This window comes from Leuresthes tenuis, unplaced genomic scaffold (assembly GCF_036924035.1).
Source record: "Leuresthes tenuis unplaced genomic scaffold, fLeuTen1.0.hap1 SCAF_13, whole genome shotgun sequence".
NCBI lineage: Eukaryota > Metazoa > Chordata > Actinopteri > Atheriniformes > Atherinopsidae > Leuresthes > Leuresthes tenuis.
The window spans coordinates 22,173,140-22,187,505 of record NW_027325367.1 but is presented as its reverse complement, the minus strand read 5'-3'; the positions used below and the strand labels follow the sequence as shown (position 1 = coordinate 22,187,505).

General features: G+C 38.9%; 1 protein-coding gene across 2 annotated transcripts in view; it reads left to right on the top strand.

Annotated features, from left to right (window-relative positions):
* The window catches only part of cd2ap (CD2-associated protein), a 70,410-nt gene that overhangs the window by 15,270 nt on the left and 40,774 nt on the right, over positions 1-14,366 (top strand). The window contains exons 2-5 of one of the 2 annotated variants that reach the window (XM_072362669.1): positions 1,675-1,832; positions 10,879-11,056; positions 12,849-12,949; positions 13,263-13,389. In XM_072362669.1, coding sequence (XP_072218770.1) covers positions 1,675-1,832; positions 10,879-11,056; positions 12,849-12,949; positions 13,263-13,389 — 564 coding nt within the window. Of the gene's footprint in view, positions 1-1,674; positions 1,833-3,270; positions 3,337-10,878; positions 11,057-12,848; positions 12,950-13,262; positions 13,390-14,366 lie in introns of those variants that run through there. The other variant, XM_072362670.1, reaches the window with a different exon arrangement.

Genomic DNA, 14,366 nt, shown 5'->3' with positions numbered 1-14,366 from the left:
TTATTGGAGTTTGGCCCAGACTGCTGTGATGCCAGTGCCAGGGTTTGTGATGTCAGACAGCTTAGACACACAGACACAGACAACCACATCCACTGATGGCTGAAGCTGAGTCAATTTCAAGAAGGTTACTCAATGACTCCTCCCAGGTGTGCGTGCATGTTAGTGTGCTGTGTGCCATGGAGCTTTAAGGATATTTATATTTTGCATGTTTGTTTAGGCTGTGCTTGGTTTGATGCCACTGGAGCCCTTTTACAATGAGTCATGAGTTAAAAAAATTCCTCATTACCAGTCACTCCTTTCCAGGCTGCTTATTTTTAGAGGCTGTTCAACCTGCTGCACTACAAGTTTGTTTTGTTACTGGTACAAAGAATGGCGGATGCTTCTCATGAAAAGGGCCAGGACTCCCTTGAAAAAGAGATTTTTTTAAATCTCAATGGGACCTTTTTCTTCGTTAAAGGTTTAATAAAATGCTTAGATGGGCTTTTCTGAACTGAAATGCTCAGAATACCAAAGCAGCATTAGAGAAGAGTCTGTACATAGTGGAGGATATTTTTCCGGTTTGTTCTTTCTCTCTGATCCAGCAGCAGGTTAGCTTTTCTTTGTACAAATATTAGAAGTGGGTAAATCATAAAATTCGCCTACTTTTTTTTGTCATTGTAGTTTTTGTGTGGCCCTCAAGGTTAATCTCATGTGATTTTGTCTCAGAGAATAAACAACTTTTGTATTTCTTCCTTTTAAACATCTAGCTGGATTCAAGCACATGCAACATTTCTTACTGATCTTGTATGGGTATTAAATGTGCATGTTTTAACACGTTTTTATTTTACAAGCCAGATACTTTTACATTTCATTAATAGTGATGATTCAAGGTGGTGTTTCGTCTAGCTTGACGGCTTTTTATTTGCCACATATGGGCTTTTAAATGGGAATAAAATACAGCTACTGATTTCTGAATTATTATTATTCAGTGTAATAAATGAGTGATTATCTTGCTTTGTGAATCAGTATTTGACAGTCCAGGTCCACCCCCCCCCCCCACCCTGCATGTTATGTTTCACTGCTTCAACACATCTGATTCAAATGAAGTTCTGCAAAAAACCCATTCATGAACCGTTCATTTGTATTAAATCCCCACTGAATTTCAGGCCCTGAGGGGAGGCATCGAGTCGTAAATGTAAATTCTTTTTTCTTTTAATGCTACGCTTAGTGTTTCTATGGTTACCAGTTTCTGTTTAGATCTTATCTTAAAATGGAAAAAAGGTAATGGGTTATCAACGATAGGAATGTAAAGAAAACTTTAGACTTTTAATCTAAATATTTTTAGCTTTTTATTCCATAAAGTTATGTTTCTATAATCAAAATGTTGACTTTTTATCTCATGCTTTTCACTTATGATGTACAATTGAGACCGTTTTGCATTGATCTAGGTTTCCATAGATGGGCATAGGGATAAACTATGTTTACTTAGCAAAGTTACGTTGAATGTTATGAAAAAACTTTATTAATTTCTGATTCTCACGTCTCTCCCTTACTTTTCATGAACTTCCTCATCTTCCTCTATATTCCTTCTCTCACTGCTGACCCTTTCTTCTTTACTCCTTCTCCTCTCTGTGTTGTTTTGGCAACTTCTCCTTCTCCTTCCTGCACTATATTTCCCCCTCCTGTGTGGAATAGAGGTTGTGGTGAAGCATGAGTATGAAGCTCTCCAGGATGACGAGCTGACACTGCGACCGGGTGACGTCATCAAGAACGTGCAATACATACAGGAGGATGGCTGGATGGAGGGAGACCTGAACGGGAAAAGGGGACTCTTCCCTGTAAACTTTGTTAAGGTGGGATGAGATGGTTTGGCTTGTGTAATGCTCCTTGCTATGGCACTTAGAGAACCACATCAGATTCTAGCTTGTAAGCTTGTTTTCTTGAGTGGAGCTGATCATGCATTTTCTCTCTGGTTTGAAATGCTCTTTTCTACTGTTGTACCATCAGTGATTATCATGCTGAATCAGTGGGCATTATTTGACATTCGCAATCTGCGGCTGTGAGTGTTTCTCACTTGTGATCCACTCATTGCTTCCTTTGAGTTGGAGGTGATGTGAGTGCTTTGTGCTTAGATATTCCTTTGCTGAATCATGTGAATATTTCTCTGTTGATGTGCAGTCTATGTTGTATATTTAGATCACGTTACAACTTCTCTTGTCTAGCATATACTGTACACATTGCTTTTGATAGTGTCGCTGGTTCTGTTTTGGGGTATTGGCCGAATGTGTGTATTTAATTATGTCTTGGAAGTTTTCGTGATATCCTTAAGTATTTTGTATGTTTTCTCCTCTGGTAATTATGCACTAGGTAAGCACGGCTTTGATATTTGCTCCATAATCATGTTATTTTATGAATGTTCCAGTTGTATACTTCTGAAGCTTAGACTATTGCCCAATGTATATATATGCGTTTGATGGCTCGGCAGCAGTGGTGGAGGATTTTGATGAGGTGTCATTTGTGGTTAAAAGAGCTCAACAAAACTGCAGATTGTATTATGATCAGTCTGTCGCTAAATTTCTGCTAGCTAATACCAACTATCTGCTGCTTTCAGGTAACTGGCAGTTTTTCTCTTTTTAGTGAAACAGATGAATTATTTTGATGGATTGAACACGGGATTACTGTACCATAACGTTGAATAATATACAACAAAACAGTCGATGACCCCACCTGGTACCCTCGTAATGCCTTCTGTCAAGAATGGGCTGAGTGTGCATTAAAAAATGGTTACTGTTTTCGCTCATGTGGGCATCATTTCTGACCATGACACCTTACCCAATTCACCTCGCTATCTGGAGGTCTGGAGCTCATCTGTGAGTTCTGTGGGTCATAGGAGGGTGCATACAGAGAGCAGGACAGCAGAGAAATCAGTCATATTACATTTAAGGATTCCACTCAGCAGTGTAGATGTGTATGTGTGTTTTTAGTTGAAGTGAATCCTAATTATCTCTTGTAAAAGTTGGTAGTGTACTCCTGGGGTATTCTCCTCTAAAATCTGCTTTTTCCGTGCAGGATATTTAGACCTCTGATGCACTGAAATTAGCCACTTCACTTCTACTGGCTTCTCTCTTCACTTGTCATCTTTCTTCACCTGTCTCCCTGTTCTTCCAATCCTTTAATCTAAGTAGTGAGATAGGTAATCTGCTAAGCACCCTGGCCAGTCACTGGGCTCGGAGAGATAATCCTGTAAAGAGCCTGTTGTTGAACTTTGCTCCTGTCAAGCTGGCAGTCGTTTGACATTTCATATCTCTTCAGTGGCTGAATGACTGCTGGACAGGAAAAATGTCTGAGGGAGACCAGGTAAGACGGTTAACTAATGAAAGACCAACGTGGCAATAGGAATATCTATATGTACTTGAGTGACTTAAGGGACTTTTTTGATAGACTTTATCTAAATTGTCACTGGAAGTATCTGATCAGTGTTTGAGTTGTTGGAGTCTGTTTTTAATTCTGCAGTGGGATCAGAGAACGCTCAGGTTGGACACACCTTTTATATTTAACCATGCTACCATTGTGTAGTTAATAAATAACAACTGCTACACTTGGGGGTGCACCATCTGAAAATCCTATGTTGTGGATGAATGATTTAGATCTGGTTTTCAGGCAGATTATGTAGAGCATATTTGACATGAATAAGGGCACTGACCAGCTGTCCCTGCTTCATATGACCTAAGCAAATGTGTGGTTGGTTATGATTTTCTAGAATACACTCTATATTATAATAAATGTCGGTTTCATTACCAAAAAATCCTATCTTTCTGATATTTGGCTTTAATGAGTGTTTTGCTGCACCTTTGTGGACCAACTTTATAATGGAGACACCGTACGATGATCTTTAACTTATCTCTGATCTGACTGTTTTTTGAAATTTTTTTTTTTTTTATTACTCATCAGCTGACACATGCACATCCATATTACAACATCTACAACTAGTTATGTTTATGTATTTAGCAGACGCTGTTATCCAAAGCGACTTACAAATGAAGATATAACAAGCTATATAAAAAGCTAACAATAAACTACATAGTTAGGACAAAAGAAAAACAACTACATCGTTAGGACAAAAGCCATATTTGTATGAATGGGCTTAAAAAGATATCTATAGGCCTATTACAAGGCACTTGTACTGCACTGTCATGGCAGGTGAACTCAGAGGATGAGCTCCCTCCAGGGATTCCCTCAGCCACTGGCCTTCCAATAATCTGGCTTAGGGCCAGCTTCTCTGCCTCCGTTAGAGGTAGCGGTGCTGGGCCACCACCCGTTTTACGAGCATCTGCCTTCTTTCTGTTGGCTGAGTAGAAGTCTGTGTTAGTTTAAATAGACTAAATTATTTAACAGAACATCATATAGATGAGAAGACATTTGTGTGTGAAAACAGCATTATGTTGGGATAAAACAACTGCACAGTCAAATAGCCATTTAATATTTACAGTGTAAGACATGATCAAAATGTGGTACCTCCATGCCGAGGTCTTACCTGTTTGAACAATGGGCCTCATGCAAGAACATTTTCGTATTTTTTTTCTAAATTTCTCTCACTTTTTTTCGTAAGAAAGTCTCATATGAACGCGCCACATCAGATTCAACAAATGCTCTTAAAGGGGAACAAACTCGCAATCGGCGTATATCCATATAACAGAGTGAACAGGGCAGGGACGATGCAGCCTCTAAATAAGGCATTATCTGTCTTTATTTCACCAATACTTGAAGACGAATGAATGAACGAACGCGTACTATTGTTCTGTTAGCACATAGCTACTGTTATGTAGCTACTTGCAGCTATAGGAGAGCTAACGGAGGGAATTCTACACAGGCACTCTACTGGGACGACTTCATCGACACGCATGGCTGCCCCTTTAACTTTGGAAAAAACTTTGTGTGTAAACGACCTGCGTAAATAATGAATGCCACCCATGCGTATTTAAGTACACGTGCACGGAGATAGTAAATTTACATACTCCACGCCCAAAATAATATCATATAAGGCTACGCTTCCTCTCTCCTGTGCCAGGAAGTGTTGAGTCATGAGAATGGCATCAAGGTGCAAAAAGAACAACTTTACGGTGTAGGTACCAGATGTGCTCGGGTTACCAGATCTGCTCGGGGCCCTGCGCCTGTTGGTGACGTCACATTCTACGATTGGCTGGACGTTGGCACGATGACGTAAGGGAATGTGATTGGTCCGGTGTAGGTACCAGATGTGCTCGGGTAGCCAGATCTGCCACTCGTAAAAAACATTTTTTTCAATACAAAATGTATTTGGAAACTGAGCTAATCATGTCAGCATTTCTATAAAAGTCACAAAAAAAAAACAGCTAAGAAAACATAAAGTAGTGGGTTTACGTTTACCCCACTATTAACATTTTATGAATGAAGTATTTTTTGCCAATATGAGGTTATTTAATAGAAACTCCAACTTTATTACAAACTACATTGCGTCCCGTTTCATAAGAATCATGTTTCCTACGAAGAGCCGCGAAAATGACTTCAATAGTTTTTTTTTTTTTTTTTTTTTTTTACTACTTCAGTAAGTTGTCCGGATCAATCACATTCCCTTACGTCATCGTGCCAACGTCCAGCCAATCATAGAATGTGACGTCACCAACAGGCGCAGGGCCCCGAGCAGATCTGGTAACCCGAGCACATCTGGTACCTACAACGGCTCTGAGGTTGGAGTTCTGCTTTCAGAGATCCAAAAAGGAAAATCTGTCATTTTTAGCTGTATCAGCAGTGGAATTGAAGGACCTGTTAAAGCGAAGAAAGCAATTACGAGTGCTGTTAATTCCGTGTCACCTGTAGTTCGTAATATCACCGAAATAAAGAAGACATGGTTTGATATGAAAATGGCTTTTTAAAAGAAAAAAAAGTGTCTGGCTATGGGCAGGCGCTCGATGACTGCAACTAAAGCCGTGCAATCAGTTTTTGCCTCATCATGATGGCACTTTGATGGGTCGGTCCATAACGGGGTCTTCTGGCACCACACCTTCTGGGCTGGTTCAGGTAGTGGGAGACCCTCGTTCATGGCAATATTGTGCAAATCGCAGAATGCCTTCGATGGAGCAGTTTAGGATTAGACTCAGAGTTTGATGAACCTGCTTTGTGAAACGGACCCCAGATGTCAGTGGCTGTTGATCCCATTTTGTTTTTCTTAATTGAGTTACATATAAAGTATCTTGCATTGGACAAGTTGTAGAGTTGGTGGTATTTGTGAAGCATTTGTTTTTCTTGATTAAAGTTAAAGAAAATGTAAATCAGGGTATTTGATTTTATGCACTGATAATAGAAAAGGTTAGATGCTTCTAGTGAGCCTTGAAATGTATTTTCTGTAGACTGTTTTCAATTCAAAGTGAGGGAGGAGTCACAGAGTTCCAGGCATGGGCAGACGGTGGGAGAGTACTAAATTTGTTCTAATTAGTGAATAATTTGGCAATTAATGACTTCAAATCTTTCCTGAAGTTTTTAGGATTGTGTATGTACAATAAAATATGATTTGCACATGGAGTTATTTTGTTTTGTGTATTGATGGCCTGAATTCCTTCCATAGCTTATCATATTGTGTGAGTGGTTCTACATTTATTGGACATCCCTTCTTGTTTGCCCAGGTGAAGAGTAAATATGGGTGAAGTTATTCCATTTATGGGAACTCTGGGTTTAGGTGAAGTCTACAATATCTTTATCTAATGAATGAACAACTGCAAAACTGGATTCATGTTGAATGCGGATAAGAAATGTCTAGTTGACTTTATCACTGCCTTTCCAGTTTCTAGCCATGTATTTACTGTATTGGTTTGAGGATGTTGAGAGAAGCCTGGTTGGTTGATGTGGATTTTAAGTGGAGTAATCCTTGGATTTTAGGATTTGTATTCATTATTAACAGAGCTCTGTCAGATGTTGTTTTTGATCTTTGTTTGGTATGACTGTGTAAGCCGCTGTGTTTATATGTGGTGGGATTTTTGGATGGTTCTTTTAATTTCTTTTGCGAGTCTGATGACAAGTGGTGCTTCTGTGTTCTAAAAAGCAGGGACTCCCATCAGGACTGTGTGACCCAGTATTTGGCATTTGCTTAAATTATCTCTGTTCTTCTACTGTTGAGGAGAGCTTAAATATTTAGTTTTTATTTATCGCCCTTGTTTTTATCAATATAGAAAAATAAGATCATCATCACCGTGTTGTAGAGGCTCTCATAGTGATATTTCAATGGCAACCCTACCAAATTGATACTGCTTCGTATTCTGTGTATAAATGCACTCACTGAGGACTCCTAGCTAACAATTCCCTCTCAGACCTAGAGAGCTGAGTGTTTTTCACAATTTTCCTCTTCATAAGAGTTGATTGTGTGATGATATCTTATATCCATTTTATTGAAATTTCAGGAGCTTCTTATATTGTATCCCTATAATTTCATAAATGCATAATAAACAATAGTTTTTGTATATAGAGTGTAACTATATATGAAATGGTGATTTTCAGCAAAGCCTCACCTGAGAGCCAGTGTCCGTGTTGTTCTTCTGCTTCTAGTCAAAATTGTCTGGGCTGTTTTTTTTCATTTGCTTGGTGTGGAGAGATGGTGAGAATATGTCTGTGTCTGTGGTCGTAGCTCTAAAGCAAAACTGGGCATCTGCAGTCAAGTCATTTTAAAGGTTATTGCTGGCACACAGGCTCTCTCAGAGCCGGACTTCCTCTTCAGTAGCTTTGCAAAGTCAGCATGTGTAAACCAGGAAGTGGATTGTGAACTAGGTCATTGTCCACTCTGACACAAAGGCTCTGAGCTCTGTGTATGTCCTCATCATTAAGAACAAATCTGATCTTTCTTGTTTGTTTGTTTGTTTTGACTGCTGGAGTCACGTTTTAGCTTGACTAGTTAATGGCAGGAGTGACCTGTGTTAAGAACACACAGTGTGTTAGTAATTTTCAGGTCTTTTTTTGTTTGTTGTTTTTGAGGGCAGCAGAGCATGTCACAGCTTACTGAAGTGATAAAAGTCTACAGGAAGCTCAGCTCTGCAAGGACATTAAAAGATTAAAAGATCTGCACGGTATCTTTTCATTTATCTAGACTGTTGCTTGTTTTTAGTCATTTTAATTCTTAATTAGTGTAAGTCTCTCTCTTTATCTTGTTTTATGTATTTTTAATGCTTCTTTCACTCCCCGCTGCAATGCTTTTGTAAGAAAATTGTTTTGTACATGAAATGTGAAAATAAATTTGACTTGACATTTGTTTGTTGGAAATAGCAGGGCAGTAGCTCTTTCTCCACCCAGTCCTTTTGGACTTGTATACACCAAGCTGACAATCAGTCGCTGAGAATCTCCCGGTCTCTCTTGTTGTTTTGGTCCGTAACTCACCATCTGCCCTGTAAGACCCCGTGGAGGCTTTTTCCAGCAAATTTGTCATGTTAAGTCACTGTTGGGTCGGTCTGTTAGAGAAATCCCTCTGACTGGTTGTTTAGCGTGATGCATGAACTCTGTAGTACGTCAACGTCACCTTAAGTTATTTTTTGATGCATGAAGCTTAAACTCTTAAAGGAACAGTGTGTAATAATTATGGAGATTTCTAAACAGACATGGAATATAATACATATAACTGTTGTTAGTGCTATATAGTCACCCTAAGAAACGAGTCGTTACGTTTTTATTACTTTAAATTTCTACATAAAGGCTTACCCGGAAGGACATCACTTGCGTCGCCATATTGATTACAGTGGCCTGGACGGGACAAAGGGTGGTGCAAGTGCGATTTGCCACTACTTTGCTAGCAGCTGTTTAGCAGCTGATCTGATTAAACAAAGCGTAACTTTTTCTATGTGTCCCTGTTGAAGACTGTTGATTCGCATGAGTTTATGCGCCAAAACCACTAAGTAGCTTTGTTAGCTGGACAGAAATTACTTGGCGTCATGTTACGGAGATCAGCTGATTTCAATCTAAGTGTAAGGTGATACTAAGAGGCTTTGAAGATGATGTCAGCCACATATAACATGTTGCCTGCTAATGCTAACCCTCTAGCAGACTAAATTCAAACAGCCTTTAGCCTTGCATAGCTAATATTAGCTTTTATTACCTGGGGTCCACAAAACACTAATGTAATGCTGAACAACTGACAGTGAAATTCACTGTAAGTTATGTTTTCACAGAATGCAAGATCTATTTATAATTTATATCTCTAAAAGTTACCTCAGAACATGATGGAGAAGACATCATGACACATTTAAATGATGGATGTGTTGGGTAGTGTGTGCTGCACACAGCGTCAGGCCACTGTAGTTTCTCCAAAGCATGGAGTGGTGTGTTTAAAGAACAATCGGAAATGACAGAATCTAGCGAATATCGTTCAAACGCACTCGGAAATGACAGAATCTGATGAACAGCTGACATGGGCTGCAGGAATGTTTAAGTAGTGTCAAAAAGAAAGTTAGAGGCTTGAAGAAGCCTCTGTTTGAATACACTACACTGTAATTCAGAGAGTGTTAAGTATCTTCCATTAAGTTTGCCAACTTGTTCTTCTTAACACAGTCAGCTGAGTGATGAAATGAAAAGAAGAATCTTCTTTTTCTTCCTTTGGAGTGTTTTTCATAAAAGTAACATAAATATGAAAGGATACACAGAAGTCTAAAAGGACCAAAATAATACAGAACTAGCCAAGAGTCGGATGGTGTCCGGATTTATTTTAACACTGATATTTTGTAATCTACTTTGGTCCTTTAAATGAATGCCGCTTACACAGCTGCTCCATGGTCCTCAACATCTGATGAAACTTGGGGTCTCTGTGGTCAAATGCGTCCGTAGATCCCTCAATCTGAAGGTTGCCACGGATTTAGTAAATGGGTTTCCTCTTGGTAGTATCTGGTCAATTCCGGACTGATGATTTCCTTGTGTTTGTGGTCTGGGTGATAACTGCTAATATGGCTCATCATATTAATTGCACTACCAAAGTATTAAAATTTTGTGAGACAGTGTTCACACATTGTATGCATCTTAAGTTTCTACAATCTGAACTGAGCCTTGATGTTAAAAAAAGAAATGTAGAACCGTATCTTCTGCTTGTTCTTGTTCTTTTGTTTTATTTCTGCAATTGTATCATTTCACTGTTGCAGGAAAATTGCAACTTAAAGATTGATTTGGTTTTGGCTGCAGATTCTTGATAATGTTAGGTGTTGCTGCAGAGCCATTCACTTCTGCATCACCAAGCCTCTTGGAACTGAGAGATTTTAGGTAATTGAATGGCATTTTGATTTGTCGTGACACCTCTACAACATTCTTGTAGATTTCTTGAGTAACTTCATTATTCACCTCTTGCAGATGTTGTTGTTGATGAATACATGTCATGCATTGTATGTACACTCCTGATTCTATTGAGCGATGGTGGGATGTTGTCAGGGAGTTTGTGGCTGCTAGACTATGTGACTTTTTGGGATTATTAGCAAAAGCTATATTTGGCATGAGTGTGCTACAATGCTGCTATGAGAACTGACCAGCGCTGCCCCAGCTGCGGTTCATTTTTGTCTCATTTTACATTTCACTTTCCTTTGCAACCGTCCCTTGCAGACCTTCTTTCACATGTTCCTTTTGCACCTAATCAGAGTCATTACTGTTATTACCTCAGTGTATGTCCCGTTTCCCTGACGTGTTCAGAAGTGGTCTTGATGCCCACGTTGCATAGTGGGGACATTTGCTGGGGATACTAAGGGATATTGATATTTCTCCCTCATACCTCACTGTGCCTGCACACAAATGCAGACTATTTTTAGTTTGTTAATCTGTTAGTTAATCAGGGATTTTACAATACACATTGTTTAAAGTTGGAGAGGAAAAATGTGCAACATTCACCATAGTGCCTTTTTGTTGTTCTAGGAATTGAAAAAAGATTCCAAAGAAGTCAAGGAAGTAAAAAATGAGCCAAAAGAAGATACTTTTCAGCCTCAGAGGAGAGAGAAGAGCGCAGGTAACGTGGCCAACCTGGTCCAGAGGATGAGCATTATCGGCATCCCCACCGGTGGCTTCCAGCCTCCGCCACCAGCAGCTTCAAAGAGTAAGATTCTGCAGTGTTTTTTTTGTGTGTGTGTGTGTGTGTGTGTGTGCATGCACTTTATTGCATGTACAGTCTTGCTCAAAGATGCTATCGTGAGTATAGTATTTAATCTTTTTTTTCTTTTATTTCCACTTGCTCCTGTTTTCATGATTCTGCTCCTAAATAAAAAGTCCATACAGAGCACTTGAAGGTTCTGATTTCACGGTTGGAAAAAAAATATCCGTTCAATGATTTCACTGAAGTGAAGGCCTTGAAGGCAGGAGTCGGATATGTTGCTGGCCCCATATAGAGAGAAAAAAGAAGAAAAAAAAACGGGCAAAGGCTGCTGCTATATTTCTTTAATGTTTAACACATAACTGGTGATTTGTGCAAGTATGGTGTGCTGAAATATAATCATTAACTTGTTTGTTTGGAGTTTTATGAAACCTGTACAAAGTAGTGTATTTGGCAGATGTAGTTGTTTTAAAAAAAAAAAAAAAAGGATAATTTTCAAAATTACAGGTAACGACTTGAACATTTCTTTTAGCTAGTGACTAGATTAAACTCCAAGATTCTTTACGCCACTGTGTTAAAAATATAAAGCAGCTCTTCGACGTTTTTGTTTAACTCTACTTAAGAAAATAAAAAATCTACCTGCACAGTACCAATACTGTTATACATGCTATATGAGAGACATTTTTCATCCCATTTAAACTTTACTGTCTGCCACAATTCTCTGTGTGGAAATCATTTTAGTATTTGGCCAAATTTAAATGTATATAATTGATTGAATTTTCTCAGTGATAAATAGCAGCAGAAGAACCGTCTTTCTTCCATTTCTGATTTGTGTTCCATTAACTGCACTATCAGCAGTTTATACAGAGCCAAACACTTGTTGCAGCATGAAACTTCTCAGCTTTATACAGTGTTACTAATGTGCAACACTTCAGTTTACTGCAGTATATTATGCATCTCTCTGCTGAGGGTCTGTATCTCTGTTAGTTTTGTATCTCTTTTTGTTTTTTATGGTTTAAATTCAAACAGGATAAAGTTTTCAATAAATTGATCTATCACAGAAGATTTCAATATCAGGCGTCATCACAGATTCAATTCTTCATTTAAATATGGTTTCAGTCCAATTTATTTTTTTCTATCTGAGATACTGTCACAAGGAATGAACGGATGGCAGTTTTTACCAACCGTTTAAGCTGAAAGTGATCCTGAACAGGTTATGTGTTCAGTGTAAGTTTCTGTAGTGACATAGTTGGGTTGATCAGATCTGCTGTTATGACTGATAACTCTGGCTTTAGACTTTCTGTACTTCTAACTATTTAGTCTTGCTTCATAGTCCATCCCTCTGGCCTGTGTCAACAAAATAAATGTCACATGGTGGCCTTTATGGTAAATTTCCATTGGACCATCCCATTAGTAATAAATCCCTCTTTTCCCAAACTAAGCTCAGTCTAATGGGCACGGTGGGCTGTCCTCTTTATTAGTTTTTGAAAACTTTTTGAAACGTTTTTTACGCTTTTCAATCAAAACGTATTCCTTTTGTTTGCAGAATATTCCACGTGCTGCTTTGCTTTTCTAGCAGGGTGTGTTGGCTTTGTCCTGCCCAGCTGAACAATCTCCGAGTTCCCTGTGGGGTGGGGCTCTCAGCTGCCCTCCCATATGCTGGATTTCCACCTTGCTTACTTTCTTACCTGTCCCTCCTCTTACACTCTGTGGCATTTAAGATGAAACGCAGACGCTCACACTTAGACCTTTCTCATAAGGTCCAAATGTAAACAGACTTTCTTCTTTCTCTCCACAGAGCCGAAGAAGAGGCAGTGCAAGGTGCTGTTTGTGTATCAACCACAAAATGAAGATGAGCTGGAGCTGAAAGTTGGAGACATCATAGACATCATTGAGGAGGTAATTTAAACTTTTGAATATGTCGTCTGAAAATAGCTGAAGTCTCTTTGCTGTTCACATCAAGAGTTTTTCTTTTGAAATTTCAAAGGCTTCATTATGATTATATAGCTGTTTAAGTGCTGAGGCTTAGCTGATTGTTTATGCTGTAGACAAGTCAGAGTCAATGTGGTTGATGCTGAAAATAGATTTTTCAATTTTGTATTAAGAAGTTGCTGTGTGGGCAAAAATAAATGTAGATATGAGAGTAACTCACTAGATTTGAAAAAGGGCCATTTCTTTGGCAAACGGTTAACTCGATGCGTTGTGTTCACAGGTTGAAGAGGGCTGGTGGAGTGGCAACAGAAACGGCAAATCGGGACTATTTCCATCCAATTTTGTCAAAGAGCTAGAAACTTCAGAAGAGGACGCAGAGTCCAATGAAACGACTTCTGATGAGACTGGTAAGAAACATGAGCCATGCTGCATTAATGCACAAAGTGCAGGGCGGATGTATTCAATGCAGTTCATCTGTTTAGAGCTTAAAACACACTTAACATTCAGGAAGACTGCAAGAAGTTTGGTTGCTAAATTCATATGTTTTTACTTTTTGGTCTCATTACTATGTGCTAATGTCATTTATCAGAGAAGTGATTACTTCCTCTTACATCTCATTTGAATCTTATTTACATCAATCTGCTTTAACAGTCTGTACAGCTTTTCATTGGAGTCATTAAGTAAGTGTTGGTAACATTAGGTGAAGTAATAGAGCTGTTCAGCTGTGACATACCCTGCAGAAACAAGCCTCAACACGAAGCTTGTCTGAATGTTTGCAGCAGCATGCCTGTAAATCCTCTGCTTGCTTGTTATGTCTGGGCGGTACAGCTACTCTTTAAACGGCACATGCTTGACTGGTAGGGTTTCTACCCAGTTGGAAGAAGTATGGAATTTAACTGTAGTATTCGGAGTACAAAATATTATAAATGTTTCCAAACAATGGCACATATTCTGAGGTAAAGGAGAACGGCACCTGTACAAAAAGGTAAATTACAAAAATACTTTGTGCTAGATATAAGTTCAAGTACAATTAGTTATAATGTAACAAACACTGAAGATGAAGCCCCTCTGTACCGCTGTCATTTTCACACAGGATCCTTGTGATTGCTTCTTTCCTCAGTGAGTTTCTTACCCGCTGCTCCACAGCAGGAGAGCAGAATCCATTATGAACTTAAAAGCTGGAGCTTCACAGGCAAACTGTAGCTCTTTTCTTGTGGCCTATCAAACTAGAAATCAAGGACGCAGACTCAAAGCTATCAGTACAGTGGTTTCTTTCAGCCTAAGGGAAATTCGTATGAAACAAACCAACTAACAGTTAGTTTGTATTCAAAAGCCATTAAAAACTAAAACAATGTTTTATAAGACAGACTTATGATACTGTCAA